Source organism: Schistocerca americana, chromosome 6, assembly GCF_021461395.2.
Source record: "Schistocerca americana isolate TAMUIC-IGC-003095 chromosome 6, iqSchAmer2.1, whole genome shotgun sequence".
NCBI classification, from domain to species: Eukaryota; Metazoa; Arthropoda; class Insecta; order Orthoptera; family Acrididae; genus Schistocerca; species Schistocerca americana.
Window position 1 is genome coordinate 506,837,931 of NC_060124.1, and position 26,645 is coordinate 506,864,575.

The window sequence follows — 26,645 nt, forward strand, 5'->3', positions numbered from 1 at the left end:
ACTCACTCTACACGTCGTACATTTAAATATGTGTATGATAAATTGAGAACAACTAGGTCTTTAACCCATCGGAAACATATCCAGCAAACGAAAGTTACTAACGAGGAAACGGAATTTGGTGCTCTTGCCACTGTGGTTCGAGATCTCAATGCTAGTCGCGTCAAATCGCAAGGGAATCTGGCATGAGCCAGAGTAGTGTCGTTCGTGTTCTGCATCGCCATAAATATTATCCTTGCCTTATACGTCTCCACCAAAAATTAACTGGTACGGATTGTATGCGTCCCAATGAATTCTGCCGATGGGCTCAACTTCAGATTCAGAGGGATGACGCATTTATTAATTTGATTTTATTTACTGACGGGGCTACATTCACGAACCTTCGAAATGTTAATCTGCATAGCATTAATTTTGGGCAACTGAAAATCCATGTTGGCTGCGGAAATTTGCACACCAAAAACCGTGGTCGGTGACTGTATGGTGTGGGATTCTGGAGGACAGAATTATAGGCCCCTATTTCATCGAAGGAAAGCATAATCGTAGGAAGTACACCACATTGCTGCACGAAACATTAGATCTGTTATTAGAAGAAATACCTTTAGGAACAAGGAGCAGGATGTGGTATCAACACGATCGGTGTCCGGCGCATTTTTCGCTGACGGCTAGAAATGAGTTGCAGAAACAATTCCCATATCGCTGGATTGGACGCGGAGGAGATGTGTCGTGGCAGTCTCGTTCGCCAGACTTGACGCCTCTGGATTTTTTGCTTGTGGGGATTCGTAAAAGACGTTTATAAAGACTTTCCAGCTACACCTGAAGATATGCGACATAGAATTGTCACAGCATGTGCTTCCATGAGTGCCGAAGTGATAAGGGATACCACTCAATATATGATAATAAGAGTGCAGCACTGCAGTGATACCAAAGGTCATAACTTCGAACACCTTCTGTAAATGGGAGTTCATGCCACCTTTTTGACCTTCGTTGATCTTCAAAGACCTTACTGTTACACACCATTGGATTCGTCTCAATAGCCGCTCTCAGAAAACAAGTACCCAACTACATCATCGCATTTAAAAAAAGCAAAGTTGAGCTTCATATCTCTGAAGCGACCCCACCTAGCAACAAGGAACCAACGTCATATTATGGTCCCGTTGTCCCATTTCACTTTTGTCCCACAAACGTTTCAGCTCCTATCATACTTTCAGAGTTATTCTTGGTGGCAATAGTTAGTGACTCACCCTGTAGATTGAAAGTATGTGACTGATTTCCTAGCCAGCTCAGTGTAAGGAGACATGAATTATTCAGACGCTTCTCTGTTGTCTTTAGATACCAGAAACTGTCGAAGAAGACGACGACTGACATTCACCTGCTATGTTGTTTGAATGTCTTACGTACAAAAATAATTAACACTGTCTCAGCGCTCAACATTACACGTTCTCATATGAACTGAGTTGATTATACGAGATGTTGTTGCAAGTGGTCTATGGCTACCCAGTGTCTAGCGGAAAGACGCACAAGAACCCCACCCCTGCGTACCTACTGGTCATCCACAACGGCACCTCCCCCCCCCCCTCCCCCCCAGACCGCGTTGTCGTTGCGTTAACCCGTCTCTGCGCTCAGCTCAGGAGTAATTAGAGAATTAGTAAGGGGCGAGCTCCGCCTTCCGCAGCCCCCGGTCGCAAATGAGCAGCCCACGACGTGCGCACACACCCCGCAAGGCGGCTCTGTTTTTATATCCACCCTCTGGAAAAATAACCCTTCATCATGCTCCATAAGAAATATTACGTGAAATGACCCCACAAATTAGGGCAGGGCAGAGGAAATAATTTGGACCTAAAGCTTTTATACGCAAGACTGGCGAACCATGTCTAGCTGGAAGAAGGTAATACAGCTCTAAAAATTAGATGCTCCGTGAAACGAGACAGTTAACCAGTTCGAGGTGGGTGCTCACAGCAGCGGATAGAAAATGGTCGCCTGCTCTGGTTGTACTACCTCAACATTCTCAGTGTTTCGCGGACTTTTTGACTCCAAAATAAACATCCTGTGGCCGAGCGGTTTTAGGCGCTTCAGTCTGGAACCGCGTGACCGCTACGATCGCAGGTTCGAATCCTGCCTCGGGCATGGATGTGTGTGATGTCCTTAGATTAGTTAGGTTTAAGTAGTTCTAAGTTCTAGGGGACTGATGACCTCAGAAGTTAAGTCCCATAGTGCGCAGAGCCACTTGAACCATAAACATCCTATTAACAATGTTAAATGGTGAATGACAGTGAGAAAGGTTTGTAATAGGGTCATAATCAAGACATCAGTCAGTTCGCGTGTTTTGCATGGTCTACTGGCGGTTGCCAGTTTCAGTTCTGTACCGTTAAATTTACAATGAGGTGTTGTTGGAACTTCTATTGCAAATCAGTCTGTAATTCACTCGATTTAGAAAATTAAAACTGCGAAAACAAGATACTAGGACTAGGGTACAGGTATAAAAAGAATTATGGAAGTCTCTGAACAACTACAAGGAGCGGTTGGTTGGTACGATTAGGAGAGTACTGCGCACGACTTGGCGATTGCTTCTATGCTTCTTATTACCTGTAATGTTAATGACTCGAAACTACGTTTCATTTTCCGACGGGATGACTGTAATGGAAGAACTGGAGGTGTGAATATTGTCTGGGTTACTATGACTTGTATAAACTCGCATCCCTACCGTGGAAAAGTTAGTGTGGCCAATTTAGTGAAGTTCACTGAATTGCAAATCACAACAGAACCACACTATGTAGTTCTCAAAACTTAACATGTATTTCGACTTAATTGCCTTTTTACTTTTCAGTAAAAATTGTGTTTATGACTTCAACTGGTAAGAGATATAATTTCCTCGCGAGAGATATAGGAACTGTAGAATTCAAGAAAAGTTAATTGGAATTATCTCAGTTGTATGACATACGTTACTGATGAATATTTTCAGTCATATAAACTGAACTTCTTCAGACCTGAGTGTCACAACGGCTGGTCGCCCGCAATACTTTAGTTAAAACTAATAACCCAGTAAGAAACTTCCTGGCAGATTAAAACAGTGTGCCGGACCGAGACCCGAACTCGGGACCTTTGCCTTTCGCGGGCAAGTGCTCTACCAACTGAGCTACCAGAGCATAGATTCACTTCCGTCAGTACCTCATCTTCTAACTTTCAAACTCCACAAAAATTACATGTAACTTACGGGACTAGCACTCCTGGAATAAAGGATATTGCGGGAGCATGATTAGCGACAGCCTGGAGGATTGTTTCCAGAATGAATTTTCACTCTCTGGCCAAGTGTGAGTTGACATGAAATTACCTGTGCCGCACCGGGACTATTGCCTGGTGTCCTGAGCCATCTGACCTGTCCTGTCTGTTGATGACATTTTCTGAAAAGCCTGCAGAAAACTAGGAGAGTCCGTGCAGACAAGAAACTTCCCTCCACCGAGAAGTCTCCTGTGCTGCAGTGCATTTTTGGCCGCCCACAGCTAACCACAGTACACTAAGAAATAGCTTTGCAAGCGGATTTTAGTGATAATATGAGGGAAGATAACAGAACGCCCGACATTGTCCCCTTGCTTTGATCCAGCGGTAAGAACCACCAAGCGCTTACGATACTCTTTTAAAATTCTGTTAAAAAGTATTTTTGAAACCACAGGTTATAAATAAATTCCGTTTACATATCTTGAGGAGAGGTTCCTTACGCCAAAAAAATAAGAACTGTCTAGTAAAGAATGGGTTTAAAATGCGTAATTTAAGCGCTATGAGCACGTCTTCAAATTCAAATGGTTCAAATGACTCAGAGCACTATGGGAATTAACTTCTCAGGTCATCAGTTCCCTAGAACTTAGAACTACTTAAACCTAACTAACCTGAGGACATCACACATTCATGCCCGAAGAAGGATTCGAACCTGCGACCGTAGCAGTCGCGTGGTTCCAGACTGTAGCGCCTAGAACCGCTTGGCCACTCCGGCCGGCAGCACGTCTTCAAATCCCGGTACTATGAAACACATATCTCCTACTGCAACCACTTTACTTTCAATATTTTGGGAGTAAGTACCAAAAAGAGGACAAAAAATTCATTAAACATGTGCTCTAAAACGCATACATTAAAAGCTATGAGCACTTGTCCATCTTCGATACCGTGAAACATCTCTTCTGTTGAAGACATGGCCATGGCTCTTATGGTATGCATCTTATGGCCCATATTTGCTGGACTTTTTTTCTTGTTTAGGTCCATACTACCACCTAACAAATACGGAAAGCAAATAGCTTGCAGCAGAAGAGGTACTTTTTATAGTATCGAAGATGAACAAGTGCTCATAACTCTTAAGGCATGCACTTAAGAGCACGCTTTTAGTAAGCATTTTTCTTTTACTTCCTGGCAGATTAAAACTGTGTGCCGGACCGAGACTCGAACTCGGGACCTTTGCCTTTCGCGGGCAAATACTCTACCAACTTTTTTTTTTTTTTTTTTTTTTCTTTTTTTTTTTTTTTCGCTCTATCCAGCTTTTTTTTTTTTTTTTTTTTTTTTTTTTTTTTTTTTTTTTTTTTAAGTAGGTCAGGGGGCAGAGTGGGCAGGGGTCGTACTTGGAGGCCTGGCCACGGTGTCCCCGTCTCCTGACAGGATAAGGGAGAGGCAGCAGGAAGGAAACATTGATAATATTTTATTTATTCATTTAATTTTAATGTCCCAAAAGAAAAATCATATATAAAAAAGAAGGGAAATAAATATAGGGCCGAAGTGACATCCTCGTCACTTCACTGGGAGTAAATTCTATCCCTCGATCCAATGTAAACCTGGGACTCCCCACCGCTTCGGGGGGCTATGAAACACGCTGCCTAGAAAGTTCGCAAAATGCGTTTTATATTTAGAGTGGCGTCTGATGATTTCGTGTTGTTCTAGTAGATAATGCCAATAGTCCATGACCGATATCAAGGTCCGCGAGAGCACGTAGTGTGATGCGTGTCCTCCAATCCATCGGATTGCCGATGTTTTGTGTGAGGGGAAAAAGACAGGGTCAGGGAAAAATAAAGCGTCCGTCGTGATCGTGGATTCGTCGGTGCGTCGGAGGAGGGCCATGATGCGTTGCGTCAGCCGCCAAACATTCTTTGCCTCACCGCACTGCAGAGAATGTTCGTCGGTGTCCTGCATGCCACATATAAGGCAGAGCGGGGAATCTACCATGCGAATGTCGTACAATCGTTGGCGGTTGACTGTCTTGCGGTTGATTAGTGTATACCATGACGATCGCGCTGCTGTGGTGAGGAGAGGTGTGTGGACAGCTCGCCAAATCTGTTGCCAGTTCCGTGTTGGGTGTTTAAGTTCGACAACATTGCTGCCATGATGACGCCGCAAGTATCGATATATCTCACGGGTAGTGGGGATTCTGGTAGAAGGTATCTGTAACTGAACATAACTAAAATCAACAAAAAATCGCGCGACGTGAGAAAACGAGGGCGAGATGGTGCCTACTGCTACCGGTGGTTCAAAGGACGTGGGAAGAAGCACATCCAGGATGGCCGACGTGATGGCGTGTTGCCGCTGGTTCCAAGTTCGTAGCGTCGCTCGCAGGTATAGAGCTAGAGCCTTGTTCCGCACATCCGTGAGGTTAAGTCCTCCAGAGTGGTATGGGAGAGTTAAAGTCTCGTATTTGATCTTAAACAACATTCCTTGGCTGACATAGTATCCAAAGGCCGCCATTAATCTGTCAGCGAGACCATGTGGCATTGGCAGTACCTGTGCCAAGTGCGGCAGTCGCGAGGCCAGGTGAACATTAGTGTAGTCCACCCTTTGGAGCAGGTCGTGCGTTCGGAGTGAATTGTTGCGTATGTGCAGTCGGACGTTCTGGAGGAGACGTCGATAGCTCGCCGCCGCTGATTGCCGTAGCGATCGGGTGAACAAGACACCTAAGCATCGCAAGATGTCCACCGTCGTAAACGGACTTCGCAGAGCGTCCAGCCCTCGACCGATGTGCATGATCTTGGTTTTATTCATGTTGATCCTGCTTCCCGCAGCTACCCCGTACGTAGTAAGAAGGGTAACCACCTGACTTACTTCGTTCTCCGACCGGACGAGTATCATCAAGTCGTCGGCATATGCACGACACGTGAAGGAGCTCGCACGGAGTCGGACGCCTGTTAGAGTCCGTCTAAGAGTCTGCATCAATGGTTCAAGCGCAATTGTAAACAGTATCATCGACAAGGGACATCCTTGCCTAACTGAGCTGCGAACAGGAATCGTTCCTACCTCCCTGCCATTGACTCTCACCGTCGAAGAAGCGCCGCGAAGGAGGCGCATGAGGACGGTAATAAAATCCTGTGGTATCGCCATGCGTCGCATGGTCGAGTCAAGGAAATCATGGTTGATCCTGTCAAAGGCACGATCAAAATCCACCGATACGAACGCCGCTCGCATGCGACAAGCTTCCGTCAGGGAAATTACGTCACGGTATTCGCCGAGGATAGAATGTATGTTGCTCCGAACCCCTAGACAAGCCTGGTCTGGTGGTATTGTTTTGGATATTACAATCTTGAGCCTTGCCGCCAACATTCGCGCAAAGATCTTATAGTCAGTATTGAGCATCGTGAGCGGTCTAAATTGATGGGCGCTGTCACTCGCTGTCGATTTCGGTATTGGTATAAGCAGTCCCGCCATGAACTGCGACGGAACATCCGTGTCAGGGCTCAATAACTCGTTATACATCAATACCAACTGGGACATCATTAAATCCGCAAATGCGCGGTAAAATTCGAGTGTCAACCCATCTGGCCCAGGGGATTTATGCACCGCACCCTTCGCGAGTGCGCCCCGGATGTCATCTTCCGTTAGGGGTGCCAATAGCACCTCTGCATCCGGACCATCCACCTCCGTTTGCATCTGTCGCAAAATTTCTTCTTCTGTCCGATTGTCCGTCGGCGTCCCAGTGAAAAGGAGGCGGTAATGCTCCAGAAACTCAGCAGCAATGGCCTGTTGTGATGTCAAGGGCCGACCATCGTCATCATGGAGGACTGTGATTAGGGATCGGCGATTACGCGCATGTCCCTTGGACACATGATGCATGCCAATACGTTCTCCATCGACGTTGTCCAAGCACCGAGCACGGATCGAAAGTCCCTCCAGTCGACGTCTCGTGATCGATAAAATGCAGGCCTGAATGCGATGGACTTCCGCTTGACGTTCGGGCGATGGGGCCCTGGAGGACAGGTCGCGGAGCACCATGTAGTAATAGTCAAGTGTATCTCGGAGCCATTTCGCTTTTTCCTTGCCATACGTTATGAGAGCTCTTCGTATCGCCGGTTTTGCGCACTGCAGCCACCACGAAAGAACCGTACGGTGCAGCGGCAGACGGCGAGTGCAAGTCCGCCATGTTTCTTCGATCCGCTGGCGACATTCGAGATCCACCAATAAGGAGGAATTAAGTTTCCAGGAACTACGACTCCGCCAGACCCGCTGCCGTGGGAGGGTTAACGTGCATAAATACGCAAGGTGATCCGTAAAAGCTGTGGGCCAACGTTCAGCAGCCAACACGTGATCTCTTAGTCCGTCAGAAACGTAAATCCGATCCAGCCTGCTCGCCGAGTGGCTAGTAAAATACGTGTAGCCCTCTCGCTGCCCATGGATCTTTTCCCACGTGTCCATAAGGGCCATGTCCCGGCAGATCGTGTGCAATGCGTGGCAGGAGCTGAAATTAGGAGTTTGATCCTTCGGTGTGAGTACACAGTTAAAATCCCCCCCTACCAAGATGTGGTCATACCTCCCATGGAATAGGGGGGCAATCTCCTCCGAGTAGAATCGTGCACGCGCCTGTCGATTGTCAGATCCGGAGGGTGCATAGATGTTGACGATACGAATGCCGTTCACGGTCATAGCCAAACCCCGAGCCGAAGGAAGGTAATCGAGGTCACACATCGGAATCCCTTCCCGGACTAGTATCGCTGTGCCACGTCCTCCATCTGGAGTCGGCGCTAGATAAGTGTTATATCCATGCACGTCGGGAAAAGCAGCATTGAAGGTTTCCTGCATCAGCAAAATATCAACGTCTGTGGCGTAAATCATGTCCCGGAGAAGTTGCATCTTTGCAAGCGAACGTGCGGTGTTAATGTTCACTGTGCCCACCTTATATGCTTGGTTCGTTGTCGTTGTCATGCTCGTGTCATGTCATTGAGAACTCCAAGGGCTTTAGTCCACTATTCGTGCTCAGAGGGGTGCCCGCCAACGGGCTGCCCTCCTTCGTTGTCGTTCCGTGGTGTGCATCCTGTAGGTGAGTGGTCATCATTTGGGGGTGGCAATTCCTGTAGGTCTTCGACTGGTTCCGCCCAGTCGCAGTGGTCATCCATCCGAGAAATGTCCTCTGATGTATTTCGACGTGGCTGCCGGGACATTGGTGTCCCTGACTCCTTCGTCGGCAGCGCTGGGTCAGTCGGTGTCAATGAAGAGGGACCATCTAAAAGGCAGGACATCCGGTCACCATCGGACGGAATCCTGTCAGCGTCCTCTGAAGACACGTGTTCTGTGTCAGACAGTTCTTCGGCTAGGATACCTTCCGTGTCCCCTAGGCTAGGGGGGGACGTGTCACCCGAACTATGGCGACGCTTTTTGCGACGCTTCGGCGATCGCTGTTTGCGTGCCCTGCCCTCTGTTGCCTCACAGTGTTCGTCGGTCGTTCGCTGGTCCGTTGCCGGCGCCACCGTCTGGATATCCACTTCCATGTCTCTTGCTACATGTGAGTTTTCGGAAGGTTCCTCCCTCAACTGTCGTGACATGGGTGCAGGGACATTCTCCGAGTCACCTCCATGCTCCCGTAACTCGGTCTGCTCTTGCATAAACACGCCCTTGTCACGCTCCGAACTTGGCAACACTTCCCGGCGGGCCACCGACACGTATGTCATCGGCAGTTGCGTGGGAACTCCTCGCTGTGACGCTTCTCCACGTGGCAGTTGCACGACGCGGCGTTGTATGCACTCCGAGCGGATATGTCCTTCTCCACCACAGCCAGAACAGGTGCGTGGCTGGCCATCGTAGATCACAATAGCTCGACATCCGCCAATGTATAAATAAGACGGGATATGTTTAGTAAGGACGATCCGCACCTGTCGCACGCCGTTTAGCACAGGATAGGTATTAAAACTAGCCCAGCGTTCAGGCGTATGACTAAGTACCGTTCCATATGGTCGCAGCGATTCAGTAACCATCGATTCTGGCACCTCAAACGGCAACTCAAAGATCCGAATGACCCTCACACCCAATCCTGAAGGAGCTACTGTTACATCGCTGATATGGCCATCAGAATGTCGAAATTTAAAGCCTCTTTGTGCAGCAGAGAGAGTTCTTTCACACGCAGCTTCATCGGTCATCTTTACGTACATTGTACTGCTTACAATGGACAGGTGTATTCCAATTATGTCTGCAGCAGGTAAACGAACTTCTTCCCTCAAAAAACGCTCTATTTCGAAAGCTTTGGGTCTGGCAAATTCGTTGTCGAACGTAAATTGGAGCGTAGTCTTTCGAAAATTGTGTGCCATGGCGATCGAGTCAGACAACAACACGCGCGAGTACCGGCGGTGTAAACACTTCCTCGTTCACGCGCGCCCGCGGCCGGGACAGCAGGTCCGTGCCGCGCCACTGCCTAAAGCAGACTGGCCAAGTGTGAGTTGACATGAAATTACCTGTGCCGCACCGGGACTATTGCCTGGTGTCCTGAGCCATCTGACCTGTCCTGTCTGTTGATGACATTTTCTGAAAAGCCTGCAGAAAACTAGGAGAGTCCGTGCAGACAAGAAACTTCCCTCCACCGAGAAGTCTCCTGTGCTGCAGTGCATTTTTGGCCGCCCACAGCTAACCACAGTACACTAAGAAATAGCTTTGCAAGCGGATTTTAGTGATAATATGAGGGAAGATAACAGAACGCCCGACATTGTCCCCTTGCTTTGATCCAGCGGTAAGAACCACCAAGCGCTTACGATACTCTTTTAAAATTCTGTTAAAAAGTATTTTTGAAACCACAGGTTATAAATAAATTCCGTTTACATATCTTGAGGAGAGGTTCCTTACGCCAAAAAAATAAGAACTGTCTAGTAAAGAATGGGTTTAAAATGCGTAATTTAAGCGCTATGAGCACGTCTTCAAATTCAAATGGTTCAAATGACTCAGAGCACTATGGGAATTAACTTCTCAGGTCATCAGTTCCCTAGAACTTAGAACTACTTAAACCTAACTAACCTGAGGACATCACACATTCATGCCCGAAGAAGGATTCGAACCTGCGACCGTAGCAGTCTCGTGGTTCCAGACTGTAGCGCCTAGAACCGCTTGGCCACTCCGGCCGGCAGCACGTCTTCAAATCCCGGTACTATGAAACACATATCTCCTACTGCAACCACTTTACTTTCAATATTTTGGGAGTAAGTACCAAAAAGAGGACAAAAAATTCATTAAACATGTGCTCTAAAACGCATACATTAAAAGCTATGAGCACTTGTCCATCTTCGATACCGTGAAACATCTCTTCTGTTGAAGACATGGCCATGGCTCTTATGGTATGCATCTTATGGCCCATATTTGCTGGACTTTTTTTCTTGTTTAGGTCCATACTACCACCTAACAAATACGGAAAGCAAATAGCTTGCAGCAGAAGAGGTACTTTTTATAGTATCGAAGATGAACAAGTGCTCATAACTCTTAAGGCATGCACTTAAGAGCACGCTTTTAGTAAGCATTTTTCTTTTACTTCCTGGCAGATTAAAACTGTGTGCCGGACCGAGACTCGAACTCGGGACCTTTGCCTTTCGCGGGCAAATACTCTACCAACTGAGCTACCCAAGCACGACTCACGACCCGTCCTCACAGCTTTACTTCTGCCAGTACCTCGTCTCCTACCTTCCAAACTTAACAGAAGCTCTCCTCCTTTCTTTCAGGAATGCTAGTTCTGCAAGGTTCGCAGGAGAGCTTCTGTTAAGTTTGGAAGGCAAAAGTAAAGCTGAGAGGACGGGGCGTGAGTCGTGCTTGGGTAGCTCAGTTGGTAGAGCACTTGCCCGGGAAAGGCAAAGGTCCCGAGTTCGAGTCTCGGTCCGGCACACAGTTTTAATCTGCCAGGAAGTTTCATATCAGCGCACACTCCGCTGCAGAGAGAAAATCTAATTCTGGATTTTTCTTTTAGTATGGTGCGGGGAACCTGTTCTTGATGTCTGTAAGGGGAACGTAGCTACACCCTGCATATGCGGAGTAATCAGTTTGTTACTTCGTCATGTAAATCTTCCTGGCAGGGACCACGACCTCAGCAACCAGCGACGCGAACAGCTGGGCTACGTGGCCGATCGAAGGTCACTAAAGCGTGTAAACTGAGACGGGTGGCCCATTAGGAACATTAGTGTGGGGGTGGACCAGAGGCCGACCGCTGGTGGTGCGCCGGGCGCTGGCCCGGAGCGGGCAGAGCACAGCTGGGAGCAGGATGCGGGATGCGGCAGTTGATTTGTGCGTCCGTCTGCCGTCGGCGGGGCGCCCCGGCGTGTTTGCGGCGCGGGCATAAATACTGGATCCCACCGCTGGCCAGACACACACGCGCACACAGCCAGCCCCCGGCCCTGTGTACATTATCCAGTCGGCAATTCGCACAATCAACACGAAGAGGCCCGGTTCGCCACAAACAAACATATTGTCGCTTAGCGCGTGTCGCCGCTGACAGTCGCTGCGCGCCTTCCCGCCCGGTCCGTCCGACTGCGCGCCAACACTTTGCGCCAGCTGAATCAGCGGCGATTGCAGCTAAGCGCCTGCCGCGCCGCTGTCACTGTGTGGCAACACTCTCCGCCACTTACTGGCCGCGTTCCCACGCTCCGCGTTATTTCAGCCCCCGCTGTCCGCTTTGTACACTCCGACTTCCCGGATGAACCAAACGAATTTCTTCCAGCTACACACGTTGCGTCTGTATATCGCAAACTACGTAATCATCTGCATATTTCTGAGGTGGTTACGGCGTGACTGATACACACTGACGGAAAGTACACTACTGGCCATTAAAATTCCTACACCAAGAAGAAATGCAGATGATAAGCGGGTATTCATTGGACAAATATATTATACTAGAACTGACATGTGACTACATTTTCACGGAATTTGAGTGCATTGATCCTGAGAAATCAGTACCCAGAAAACCACCTCTGGCTGTAATAACGGCCTTGATACGCCTGGGCATTGAGTCAAACAGAGCTTAGATGGCGTGTACAAGCGCAGCTGCCCATGCAGCTTCAACACGATACCACAGTTCATCAAGAGTAGCGACTGGCGTATTGTGACGAGCCAGTTGCTCGGCCACCATTGACCACACGTTTTCAATTGGTGAGAGATCTGGAGAATGTGCTGGCCAGGGCAGTAGTCGAACATTTTCTGTATCCAGAACGGCCCTACAGGACCTGCAACATGCGGTCGTGCATTATCCTGCTGAAATGTAGGGTTTCGCAGGGATCGAATGAAGGGTAGAGCCACTGGTCGTAATACATCTGAAATGTAACGTGCACTGTTCAAAGTGCCGTCAATGCGAACAAGAGGTGACCGAGACTTTTAACCAGTTCTGCTAACAATCACTGGATCTCGACCAACGTGAGCAGCAATGACGCGATACGATAAACCGCAATCGCGATAGGCTACAATCCGACCTTTATCAAAGTCTGAAACGTGATGGTACGCATTTCTCCTCCTTACACGAAGCATCACAACAACGTTTCACCAGGCAACGCCGGTCAACTGCTGTTTGTGTATGAGAAATCGGTTGGAAACTTTCTTCATGTCAGCACGTTGTAGGTGTCGCCACCGGCGGCAACCTTGTGTGAATGCTCTGAAAAGCTAATTATTTGCACATCACAGCATCTTCTTCCTGTGGGTTAGATTTCGTGTCTGTAGCACGTCATCTTCGTGGTGTAGCAATTTTAATGGCCAGTAGTGTAAATAGCAACACCAAAGTGGTTCATGTAGAGAAATCAAATTACGGGAATACATTTGTCTAGGTAATATTCGTAAGTGATTAAATTCCAAGATCACACCTTAATGTAAGCATGAGATAAGCTGTTGCAAAGTGAAATGTTGGTACATTTGTAACCGGTTAATCTGCAGAACGTTGAATGCAAGCATGCAAACGTTCATGTATTGTGTTGTACAGGTGGCGGATGTCACTTTACGGTATGGAGTTGCATGCGTGTTGTACTTGGTCAGTCAGTACAGGGACAATTAATGCTGGTTGTGGATGGCGTGGGAGTTGTCGTCTGATAATATCGTATATGTGCTCGATTCGAGACAGATATGGCTATCCAGGGGGCCAAGGCACTCTGTAGACACACTGTAGAGCATGTTGAGTTACAACAGTAGTATGTGGGCGAGCGCTATCCTGTTAGAAAACACCCTCTGGAATGAAACTTCCTGGCAGATTAAAACTGTGTGCCGGACCGAGACTCGAACTCGGGACCTTTGCCTTTCGTGAGCAAGTGCTTTGCCATCTGAGCTACCCAGCACGACTCACGCCTGTCCTCACAGCTTCATTTCTGCCAGCACCTCGTCTCCTACTTTCCGAACTTTATAGAAGCTCTCCTGATGGTAGAGCACTTACTTCTTTAAAAAGTATGTTGGGAGTAAAAGTCAACAACAATGAACGAAATTTGAATTTTTAATTTTTTTGTTGTCATAAAGTCGGTTCCACATGCTACTGAAATGCATTTATATTGCTAAGAGTGTACTAAGAGGTATTTTCAGATCCTAAGTTCCTAAGTAGAGATCAGTACCTCTACAAAAAGTGTGTTGTTAACATAATTCAACAGCAGTTAACGATTTTTTTAAAAATTATTTTCCGTGTGGGTATGAAGTACCCCCACCCCATTGCACCCCCCTCCTCCCCCCCCCCCCCCCTGGTAATGTGCGCTATGGAAAAATTTTAGTATTGCTAGGATTGATTGGATGAATCCACTGTACCCTGTTTGTCTTTCTTTTTAAGTGACGATAAACTAAAAGCCATAGCAGCGTTTGTTCTCGTTCCATTTCGCTAGTACCGTGCTGGGTAACTGAGGAGGAAGAAAATGACGGGCGCTACCGTACCGTGCACAACAGCCAAATAAATGTGAAATCCCCGCGGCGGCCTGCCGCGTACACGGTGCCGCATAGACGGCTGCCGGACGAGTGTGAAATGGGCGTTAAGTCAGCTCGACACACAGCTGCAAAAGGTACTGACGTGATCGATGGTGTCCGTCTCGGAGATCTGCCCGCGGAAGCGCGCACGCAATTTGCGCAGTGGAGCGTTCCTCTTGAGGGCCGCTACAGAAAGCCGGCGTGCCACAAAGGAGCGGGACTGGGCAGTTTGCGGGATAATTTAAATAGGCGCGAGGCGGCCGCGGCAGTAATGACTGTTTTGATAAGATTCCCGCCGCCCACAAAAGGCGGCGCCGTCGGCGTCGGCGAATCGCGCCGTCGCGCGTAGCCCGCCGGCCCATTGTGTCGCACCTGGCCGGCTGTTTGCATAAACAGGGCAAAACAAACAATTAGCAGCCGTCGCCACAATGCGAGTCCGCGGAGATAATAAAAATAATGAATGGGAAAAAGGACGCCGGCAAACAGACGGCGCCGGCCGGAGTCTTCATTGAGCACAGACAAAAGGTATTTGCTTAGCGGCCGGCCGTGCGAGCTCGGACACGCGGCACGCCTGTCAGACGCCCATTCGGAAGGCAGCTGCGCGTGACGCCGCCTGCGTAGGCGGCAGTCAGACAGAGACCGGCCTATCCGCTGTACACGTCAATAGTGCCCGGGCGCAGGAGAGCGCTTGCGAGTCCTTGGCAGGCAACACTGCAACTGTACGGACCTTTAAAACGAAATGACAGCTTATTCTTCATCGAAGAAAAGAAGGGAAATAAGGGATTAAGTCTCGTCGATGACGTGTACGACTTCTGATTCGGGAAAGCTAGAGAGGTAAATCGGCTGTCCCTTTTTAAACGAACCAATACGGCTCAGAATATTTTCACTCTGCAGCGAAGTGTGCGCTGATATGAAACTTCCTGGCAGTTTAAAACTGTGTGCCGGACCGAGACTCGAACTCGGGACCTTTGCCTTTCGCGGGCAAGTGCGTTCTCCTGGAACGCGCCAAACCCAAACATTTCCATCGGAGTGCACGGGGTATTGAGTGAGTATCAATCCAAATCACCAGTCTTCAGTCATCCACCGTCGAGTGGCATCGCTCTTTACAGCATTTCAATCAGCCCTTAGCACTGACAACAGAAATGTGTGGCTAATCAGGAGCTGCTCGAGCATTTTGCACCATCCTTTTCAACTCCTTACTCACAATCATTGTGCTACCTGGACTCAAGAACGACTCCATACTACTTTTTTATAACCACCCTCTGCAATGCTAGACTGTCCCTGTCCGTCAGTACATCAGGATCGCCTGGTCTTGGTTTAGCGCTCGTTGTTCCTTCGCATTTCCACTTCACAATCACGTCACTCTTGGGCAGCTTTCGAAGGCTTGCAATGTCCTTGATGCACTTATCACTCAGGTGACATACATCTACATCTACATTGATACTCCGCAAGCCACCCAACGGTGTGTGGCGGAGGGCACTTTACGTGCCACTGTCATTACCTCCCTTTCCTGTTCCAGTCGCGTATGGTTCGCGGGAAGAACGACTGTCTGAAAGCCTCCGTGCGCGCTCTAATCTCTCTAATTTTACATTCGTGATCTCCTCGGGAAGTATAAGTAGGGGGAAGCAATATATTCGATACCTCATCCAGAAACGCACCCTCTCGAAACCTGGCGAGCAAACTACACCGCGATGCAGAGCGCCTCTCTTGCAGAGTCTGCCACTTGAGTTTATTAAACATCTCCGTAACGCTATCACGGTTACCAAATAACCCAGTGACGAAACGCGCCGCTCTTCTTTGGATCTTCTCTATCTCCTCCGTCAACCCGACCTGGTACGGATCCCACATACAATGACCAGTCCATGTTCGAACTCACTGAGCTCTCTTGACCGATCCATTTTGCTGTTACTTCTTCTCTACTGGCAACACAGTATCCCCCATTGCCTTTTATACTGGTGGATACGCCTCTCTTGACATCTGGTGGTCAATTTCGAATTACATAGGGTCGTCCTGATACTTCAGATCAGAGAGTGTCTATGTTACATATTACTTCCTCTCGCTTACAGGTGTAGGGTTTATACGCTTGCTCCTACAGTTGAATGTTCGTGAATGCAACAGGGCGGGGAAAACAAACATGGAAGCAGACTGTCACATTATGTGCAATGCCATAAAGTAGCATCACCTGGGCACTAAAGATGTGGATGTATTTAGGAAGTGCATACTGCTATAGTTCAAATCAGTCCCCGTCGCCTGCCCCATGCTGTAGACTCTCGAATAATGTTTTCCTTGGTTTCAGTAAAATCCTTTGGGTGATAGCCTTTTTACGACTCTATTCATCTTCAGGATAGTTAGTGGTAACGCTGTGGTTATAGCAGTGGACTCAGATTCGGAAGCAACTCAAATTCTTGTAAGGACATTATACATTGAAAAACCAATTACGCTGCTATAATGTTTTTATTGAGCTCTTCTGATTGCTATGAACTCATTTCGAACCCTATGCTCATTTTCAAGCTATATCCTTAGCACATCGTTAACGATGGTGCTGTCGAAATGGTAGTCCAGATGGAGATGTATTAACCTTCCGTTTATGCAGGTACTGCACACTGTTTTCGAGACGGTCGACTATTATTGTATTTGACTGCTTATTTTTACAGATTTTAACGATGTAAAGAAGTGTAAATAAAAATACTGATAACTGAAATTCGGCCATCCGAATGGGAATTTTCTGTGTTTTCCCTAAAATTGCATAAGACGAACGGCGCGGGAGTCCACTGAAGAGAATATGCCCGCATCTCGTGGTCGTGCGGTAGCGTTCTCGCTTCCCACGCCCGGGTTCCCGGGTTCGATTCCCGGCGGGGTCAGGGATTTTCTCTGCCTCGTGATGGCTGGGTGTTGTGTGATGTCCTTAGGTTAGTTAGGTTTAAGTAATTCTAAGTTCTAGGGGACTGATGACCATAGCTGTTAAGTCCCATAGTGCTCAGAGCCATTTGAACCATTTTTTGAAGAGAATATGAAATGGTACGAACGCGTAAAATCGGTATTAGGGCTAGTGACCCACAGGTTTAGATTTGCTGCAAGGGTACTGCGGAGTAGTTGTGAATCTGTAAAGCAAATGGAGTACTAGGCGCTGATGTGACTAATTCTCTTCTACTCTAGCGTCTGGAGTCCTTATCAAGTGGGCATAATCACAGACTTCGAACGAATCCAAAAACGCGCTGCAAGCATCTTAACAGGACGGTACTGAAACAGAAATTCGCGAAGAACTTAAATGGGAATCCTTGGAGCAGATGCGAGGCAGTTATCCGGAAACACTGTTGGATGCATTCATAGCACATATATTGCCATATTCGTATATCACGCGGAGGAATCGCGAGAATTAGACTAGAGAGATAAGGGTGCGTACATTTTTTTTCCTCGCTCAGTATGCGAATGGATTAGGAGAGACAAACATTAATATAGGTACAAAGCACCCTCTGCTATGCGCTGCGGAGAATATACGTAGATGATGTAAACACTAACGATTTCCTTCGTGATACTGTCACTTCCCCGGTTGTGCTCCGTCTGTAATGACCTAGTTAGACAGTGATCTTCATTCACGTTCAAGTCGAAGAGGTGTAGAGCATTGACCTTTCCCCTTATCGTCTATACCGATTACACGTACGTGAGTTATTCTTAGTAATGTGTTACTACGTCTCTCCTCCGCGCCATAACCATAAAAAACTCACATGCTGTGCGAAAACAGCCGCCTGTCGCGTACCGAAAGCACAGTTGCTGCTACGCTTCAGTTTCCAAACTGCGAGATGATAGTGCGTCACACATGTTGCCGGTGCGGAAAATAAAGTTGTGACGGTCGGAAGAGACGACTACGAGCCATCCCGCCTGTTGCCACGGCTGGCGGTGCAGAGCTATTAGCGTTTCGGTTACGCTCTCCATCCTCGGTACGGCTTCCACGAGCGCTGTTGCGTTACGTGCCGTCCCCGCGACCATCAGGGGGCGCGCAGAGCGTCTACCCTTCCCGGCCGGCACTATTACCGCCTCGCCCGACACTTCACGTAAAAGCTCGCGGGCTAATCGATTTTTCGCACGTTGCCGGTAGTAATCGCCAGCACTTCCAAAAGCGGCGGCGGCTCTGTTTCCCTCTCTCCTCTCGCACTGTGCGCGCCGCCCCCGCCGCCCCCTCACCGCATCTCATTCTGGAGCAATCCACGGCGTCCATTTCCAGGCACGAAAGCGGCGAACCGAAGAGGGCGGTCGGCCAGCCGCTTACCTGGCCCGCAATTTCGTATCCTTGCAGCGGAGTGTACTCCCGCTACTAATATTGACTCAATTACCGAGAGAAAGCACCGGCGTTCTCCTCGCGGTGCCCTACCCCGCGCGACTGTGTGCGCACGCGTGAGTGTGTGTGAAAGAGAGAGAGAGAGAGTTGGGGAGGGAGAGGAGCGAGATGAGTGGAGGAGTGGGACAGGTTAGGCAGCGGCCGGCGGGCGCGTCAGCAGAACGGCGCCGCGCGAGGACACAGAGGAAGAAGGGAAAAGAATGGCGAACGAGGTTTCCGCGGCACCTTGTGCCGTCAGCACAAGATACATTGTTTCGTTATTAACACAAGTTGCTGACAGGAAAGCAAATAAGCTTTAATGGAAACGTTAATGAATAGAAATGGCGGTAGCGAGGTATGGGGAGATGGGAGGGAAGGGTGGCGGAGGGGGAGAGGAGGTGAGGGGTGGGGAGAGAGGGGCAGGAGGAGAAGAAAGAGGAGGAGGAGGGTAACTGCGTAGGAGGAGAAAGGGGGAAGAAGAGAGAACAGTGCGAGCGGTTGGCTGGGGGCACGGTGCCAGCATCGCGTCAGGTCAAACTCAATTTGTACGTCTCGCGAGTCCTCTCTGGGGACGGCGGGACGCCCGCAAGCACTCAGACCACCGCTTCTGTGCTCCCTCGCATTTGCGCCTAGCACTGTGATTTATAGATCGATTCTCATTTTGCGCTCAGTAACGACAAACGCCGGAGTTGCGATCACAGAAATTTCACTTCATCTGCCCAATATCACATCAACACGCGCGTAAGTACACAGTATGTGGAGGAAAATACGAGAACGCTTGAAGTATCAAAGACTTGATACACCAAACAGACATTAATTTTTTTTTGTCCGCAAGATGCCTTTCTCTTCCTGTCCTGCGCTAAAGATTTCCGTTTTTTCATCCCAACCACACCGAACATCTTCCATATTCTGTCCCCAGTTTTCAGTCACCGTCTACGCCTACAAGTTTTCATCTCCTATTGTAACTTCCAAACTTTTAGTAGCTGTTTACATCACTGATCGAAGATGTGACACACAATATACACACAGTACAATCACAATCATATCGTCTGATTTCAGTCGTAGACTTTGAATAATCCTCCACTCGTATCACGTGGCACAACACTTTCTTCCGTGATAGAGGGAGAACTGTGCTTGGGCAGAAAGACTGTCACTACACCACCTCATGAGCACATTTTTTTCTGATTTTGTATGTTCAATTAGCGTCATATACAGTGTGTTTCAAAATCTTTGCTTGAAACATCTGGCAGTAACAGATGACGTCATATGGAACAACTTTTGTCAAACACAAAAATTTCGGCGATGTTAGTATTAGCTGGCCTTGGAACGACGAGATTTCACCGAACTAGCAGCGTATACTAACCAGGTGTGCTTCGTACTACTTACAAGCGAATGAGGAACTTTAATTTTTCTGCTATTTAGTACGGAGCAGATGACTGTATTGTAGGCAACACGCAAGGCATACTCACATCGTAGAATCCCTACGCCCATTCGCCTCTCGGGAGCATAACTAATACAAGAAGTCTCCTAGCACTGCTGAGAAGCGTCAGCGAACATTCTCTATATGACAGAAGTTGTTTCCCATGACGTGATCTGTCACACCTACACGTTTCATGCAAGGACTTTGAAAGACGCTGCATGTGGGAAGAAGTCATACGTCTCCTGAATGCTGTTCGAAAACAGACTCTCGGAATTTTAACACTGCATCCTTTCTTCATGCTGACGCCTCGCCTGGGTCCGTCACTGGAGCTGGATAAGCATCCCTGCGATGCTCTCGCACCTAATGAACCAACCTTTGTCAAATCGCAACTCTCCTTTGTATTTTCGCGCGGCTCCCCCCGTCGGAGGTTCGTTCTTTCTTGGGCATGGGTGTGTGTGTGTGTGTGTGTGTGTGTGTGTGTGTGTGTGCGCGCGCACGCGCGCGCGCGCGCGCGTGTGTGTGTGTGTGTGTGTGTGTGTGTGTGTGTATGTGTGTGTGTGTGTGTGTGTGTGTTGTCCTTACCGTAAATTAGTTTGTTAGATTCAGTAGTGTGTAAGCCTAGGGACCGATGACCTCAGCAGTTTGGTCCCATAGGAACTTACCAAAAATTTCCAACTTCTTTTGCATTTCATGTATCTCCTCTTCTAATCTCGCGAGATGAGCATTCCGAACTGATGATGAATATTCAAGAATCGATCTACATCGGTTCTGTGGTGGATTTCCATTTCGTAGCCATTCTTCCTATGAATCTGACGTTACTGTAAGTAGTTTTATGTGATCATTCCCCTTTAAACAACTGCGGATACATCCTCTTACAAATTTTACGTTATGGCTGAATACCGAGAATTCCAACCATGAAATCAAAATATATTGGGCCTTTTCGTTGATCTATACAGGAGTGATCTGGAACCTCACTGACAACTTTCCAGAGGTGGTAGCATGGACAAAAACAAGAAAAAAATGTTGAGTAACTATGGGCTATAAAGAGCATAACTTAAGAGCTGTGAGCACATTTTCATCTCCGCAAGTGTGAAACACATATCTTTTACTGAACAAGTGGTTATAGGTCTTAAGGTATGCATTTTATAGCCTACGTTTACTAGGCATTTTTTCTTGTTTTGGTGCATGTTGCCACCTCAGGATGTTTGTCGGTGGAGTTGTGGGCCATCTGCATATATAGCAAGTTAGGTGATAGAAAATGGTAGCTGCGTGTAGAAAATAAGGAATAAAATATATGTGGGTACAAAAGCGTTTGAAGAGGCGAGGATTTATTGACAGGAAAGAGAACTGCAGAAAAAGTAAGAATGAGATCCGTGACGTGTTTTATCTGGAGAGTAGTGTTGTCGAGAGTGAATTGTGGACACTCAGAAGGAAAGAAGAAACATTGCAGAATAACGCTTAAAGTGAAATGGAGTGATGTGATGAGGTACAAATAAATTTCGCGTCTGTAGCACGTCATCTTGGTGGTGTAGCAATTTTGATGGGCAGTAGTGTACTTCGCCACACCGGCACAGTCAGTGGCTTTGCACAACTGCACGGACTACCTTTGAAAGCGTCCTTTCTCAATTCAAATTCCCATTCACGCGTCCCAGCCCACTTGATATTACCCCCTAAACTCAAACAACAATGTAGAGGCTGTAAAACTCTGTTGGAATAATGCCTCTGCTTCGAACGAAACTAGCGATTCTACCTGAAACACAAGCATAGGCGCTTTAAACTAATGAAACTATAAGGTTTCACAGATCTTTCCAAGTCCCACACCTGACTTGAAAATGTCTCTGGAACCATACACTTTCAGTTAAATTAGCTGTCTGTTTTTCTGGGCTTCGCGTAAGTCTGGAACAACTAATCCTCTTCTTCATCGTCCATTATACGTTTAACTATCAGCACGGATAGGATTTTCCTGTCTTTCTCTCCCACTTAATCCATTAATATTGTAAAGTTGAAATAAAAACTCTTTTTTCGATAATTGTTTCCAGACAGCACGTGTGAACTGGGTAGTTAATGCTCTTGCGGTTTCATTTTCTGGGAAAACACAAATGCGGTGGGAGTCTAGTTTCTTGTTTCCGACGCAAAACTGACAGTTAATAGTAACACTCCCACCTCGTATTGACGATGGAACACACAAATTGCGTCACGATTCAATAAATCAGTCACTAGCCGACCTCTCTCCAAGGGTCTAACGCTGCAACGGTCACTGGATGGACGTTCTCCTGGGAGTCAAGTTTCTTGTTTCCGACGCAAAACTGACAGTTAATTCTAACACTCCCAACCTCGTATTGACGATGGAACACACAATTTGCGTCGAGATTCAATACATTAATCTCCAGCCGACTTCTCTCTACGTGACTAATGCAGGCACGGTCACCGGATGGACGTACTCCTGGCAGTCAAGTTTCTTGTTTCCGACGCAAAACTGACATTTAATTGTAACCTTCACACCCTCGTAATGAGGATAGAACACATAAATTGCGTCGCGATTCAGTACATCAGTCACCTGACGACTTCTCTCCAAGAGTCTAACGCTGCAACGGTCACTGGATTGACGTTCTCTTGGGAGCCAAGATTCTTGTTTCCGACGCAAAACTGACAGTTAATTGTAACACTCCTACCCTCGTATTGACGATAGAACACACAAATTGCGTCGCGATTCAATACATCAGTCACCAGCCGACTTCTCTCCAAGGGTCTAACGCTGCAACGGTCACTGGATGGACGTTCTCTTGGGAGCCAAGTTTCTTGTTTCCGACGCAAAACTGACAGTTAATTGCAACCCTCGCACCCTCGTAATGACGATGGAACACACAAATTGCGTCGCGATTCAATACATCAGCCTCCGGCCGACTTCTCTCCACGCGACTAACGTAGCCACGGTCACCGGATGGACGTTCTCCTGGGAGTCAAGTTTCTTGTTACTGACGCAAAACTGACAGTTAATTGTGACCCTCGCACCCTCGTAATGACGATGGAACACACAAATTGCGTCGCGATTCAATACATCAGTCACCAGCCGACTTCTCTCCAAGGGTCTAACGCTGCAACGGTCACTGGATGGACGTTCTCCTGGGAGTCAAGTTTCTTGTTTCCGACGCAAAACTGACAGTTAATTCTAACACTCCCAACCTCGTATTGACGATGGAACACACAATTTGCGTCGAGATTCAATACATTAATCTCCAGCCGACTTCTCTCTACGCGACTAAAGCAGGCACGGTCACCGGATGGACGTTCTCCTGGCAGTCAAGTTTCTTGTTTCCGACGCAAAACTGACATTCAATTGTAACCTTCGCACCCTCGTAATGAGGATGTAACACATAAATTGCGTCGCGATTCAGTACATCAGTCACCAGCCGACTTCTCTCCAAGGGTCTAACGCTGCAACGGTCACTGGATGGACGTTCTCTTGGGAGCCAAGATTCTTGTTTCCGACGCAAAACTGACAGTTAATTGTAATCCTCGCACCCTCTTAATGGCGATGGAACACACAAATTGTGTCGCGATTCCATACATCAGCCTCCAACCGACTTCTCTCTACGCCAGTAACGTAGCCACGGTCACCGGACGGACGTTCTACTGGGAGTCAAGTTTCTTGTTTCCGACGCAAAACCGAAAGTTAATTGTAACCCTCGCACCCTCGTATTGTCAATGGAGCACACAAATTGCGTCACGATTCAATACATCAGTCTCCAGCCAATTTCTCTCCAAGGAATTAACGCTGCAACGGTCACTGGATGGACGTTCTCTTGGGTGCCAAGTTTCTTGTTTCCGACGCAAAACTGACAGTTAATTGTGACCCTCGCACCATCGTAATGACGATGGAACACACAAATTGCGTCGCGATTCAATACATCAGTCACCAGCCGACTTCTCTCCAAGGGTCTAACGCTGCAACGGTCACTGGATGGACGTTCTCTAGGCAACCAAGATTCTTGTTTTCGACGCATAAATGATAGTTAATTGTAACACTCGCACCCTCGTAATGAGGATGGAACACACAAATTGCGTCGCGATTCAATACATCAGCCACCATCCGACTTCCACGCGGCGTAAAACTCCTGCTCCTATTAAAGCCCTGCTTGAAAGAGACTTCAGCGCTGGAAGTAGCCGCTTGGCGCAGTGATCAGCAGACAGAGAGAGAGCTGGAGTGGAGCTGGACTTACCGGCGAGGTGTCCGTTCTCGTAGCCGGGGTAGTCGCCGTTGTCGAGGCGGTGCTTCTTGAGCGCGTGGTGGTGCGGCGCCAGGTGCGAGGCGGCGATGCTGAGCCCCACCGACGCCCGCTTCGGCGGCCGCCCAGGCCTGGAGCTGCGGAGTTGCACAGAGTTACTGTGGTTAGAGGCACCCGTTAGTAGGACTGGGGATCGGGACCCGGGACTCCAGCACCGCCGGCCGCCTCTCTACCCAACTCAAGACTGGGCCACTCGACAAGCAGGGGGAAATCACCTGCCCCTTCTGCCGATGCCTATGACGAAACGAGACGAAGCCTGATCGAAATGAGGTAACTCCAATATCAGTGACTCGGTAACGTCTACCCAGAAGAAGTCAAGTCCTCTAATTGATGTCTATTGCAACCAGCCAACTGCATTCCAAAGACATCGTACTCCCACAAAGCCTCATAAGTAATGTATATTTCTGACACCGGAAGGTACTGTGCAAATGATGGACAGATTTAAATACTTGGGAGAATTTATAACAGGAAGGAACAGGAGGAAGGGGGGAATAACAGCCGGTCGAAGTGGCCGTGCGGTTAAAGGCGCTTCAGTCTGGAACCGCAAGACCGCTACGGTCGCAGGTTCGAATCCTGCCTCGGGCATGGATGTTTGTGATGTCCTTAGGTTAGTTAGGTTTAACTAGTTCTAAGTTCTAGGGGACTAATGACCTCAGCAGTTGAGTCCCATAGTGCTCAGAGCCATTTGAACCATTTTTGGGGAATAACAGAGAGGATAAAGAAGATGAGGTCAGCCTTCTGCATGACGAGAGAGATATACAATAAAAAGAATATATCTAGAGGCAAAGATAAGCCACTACAAGGCAACGGTGAGGAATGCGGTATTATATGCTGCTGAGACGATGACACTAGGAAGAAATGGGGCAGAGCAACTAGAGAAAGAAGAGAGAAAAATACTGAGAAAAATACTAGGTCCCAAAATGGTGGAGAGAGGTGGATGCGAAGACCTAGGGAAGAATTGAACCGGAACTTGAGAACAATATCTGGGGAAATCAGACTCAAAAGGACAAGGTTTGCTGGACATGTAGTTAGGATGAATATGGACAGAGTGACGAAGAGAGTGTGAGAAACAACAGGGAGGACAAGGGGAAAGACACGAACCAAGTATGTTGTTGAACTTCGGAAGGACTGGTTGGAATTGGGGATCAAGGTCGATGGAAAGGAAAATTGGAAGAACAAATATACACCGACCAATATGCATGAGATCAATGACAGAGAAGAATACAGGAAAAGATTAGAGTGTCACCAGTGGAGCCGACAGGAGAAACGGAAACTGAAGATCTCGGAAGAAGAGCGGGAGAGAAGAAGAGAAAGAACGAAGAGGTTCTGGTAGAAGAGGAGGAAAATGCAGTCCACGAAGGGGCTACCCGTGGTCCTGCAGAGGCCGTAACGCAAGAAGAAGAAGAAGATATTTCTGACATGGTCAGTCTCGAGGCGATCTGCAGTTTACGGTAAGTGAAGAAAGCTTCATAGGCCAAGATCGCTGAAAAGCATTTTATTGGATGACCGTTTCGACGGAGCTATGCTGTCATCATTGGCTCTTACGTTGCATAAGATCCCGAGCTATGCTGCCATAATTGGATTTTATGTTGCATAAGATCCGATGATCTCAGCATAGCTCTGTCGAAACCGGTCCTCCAATAAAACGCTTTTTAGAGATCTTGGCTTGTGGAGTTTTTTTTTTTTTTAGTTACCATTCAAAAATACGTTTTTAACTCTGCACAGTGCATTTAGAACGTTATGTAGTCATTTCCAGGGCTTTTTTTGTTTTAAAAAATCATTGTACCTAACTGAGGCGCGCTACCGTGATTACCACATGCTTTTCTTTTTTCCATCTCCCAAAGCCTCATCTACCCGCTGTTCTTTCTAAGCTCTACTTCCCACATTTCAGTTGATATTATGCTTGGTTTATCTCATAAATCGATTATTTTCAACTGCAATTTAGAATTTAGTTCTGTCCTGTAGTATGTCGTACGTAGCGCCTATTCATACTGCACGTAATGCAGACCTCTACCAAAAGATCGAAAAATATTTTGCAAGCACAGCTCCGCGTTCTGCTCCAGACGAAGTATTCGGGACCGACTGACCGCCATGTCATCATCCAATGCCAACGGCGTCGTTCTGATGCGGAATCAAGAGGCGTGGGGTCAGCAAACCGCTCTCCCTGCCGTTGTTGACTTTCCAGTAATTTGCACTCAAGTAGATCCTCAGTCGCTATCAAGAGGTTCAGGGCACACCATTCAATTCCTCCTACCCAGGCAAAATCCCTGGCAGCACCGAGAATCGAACGTGGGTCCTTCGCATATCATCCACAAATTCTAGCCATTCACCTACGGAGGCAGCCGAAAAGTCATTTTGATAGTCTCTTTATTCTCGTAATTTGGACATAAAAGTTCAGTTACCTTTTCCTAAAAGTATGGAAAAGTTATATTTTTAGTTATTGATCTCTTTCCTGATTCTTACAATTACAACATGCCTCTACGTCGGCTTCTTGGCCGTGTCCTTTGCC

General features: G+C 47.7%; 1 protein-coding gene and 1 non-coding gene across 2 annotated transcripts in view; one reads left to right on the forward strand and one right to left on the reverse strand.

The window, feature by feature from the left end:
- The window catches only part of LOC124619836 (dachshund homolog 1), a 983,755-nt gene that overhangs the window by 558,132 nt on the left and 398,978 nt on the right, over nt 1–26,645 (reverse strand). The window contains exon 3 of the mRNA XM_047146444.1: nt 24,071–24,207. Coding sequence (XP_047002400.1) covers nt 24,071–24,207 — 137 coding nt within the window. The remainder of the gene's footprint in view (nt 1–24,070; nt 24,208–26,645) is intronic.
- Nucleotides 11,011–11,085, forward strand: Trnas-gga. The gene has a single exon. It is a non-coding gene; the product is annotated as a tRNA-Ser (tRNA).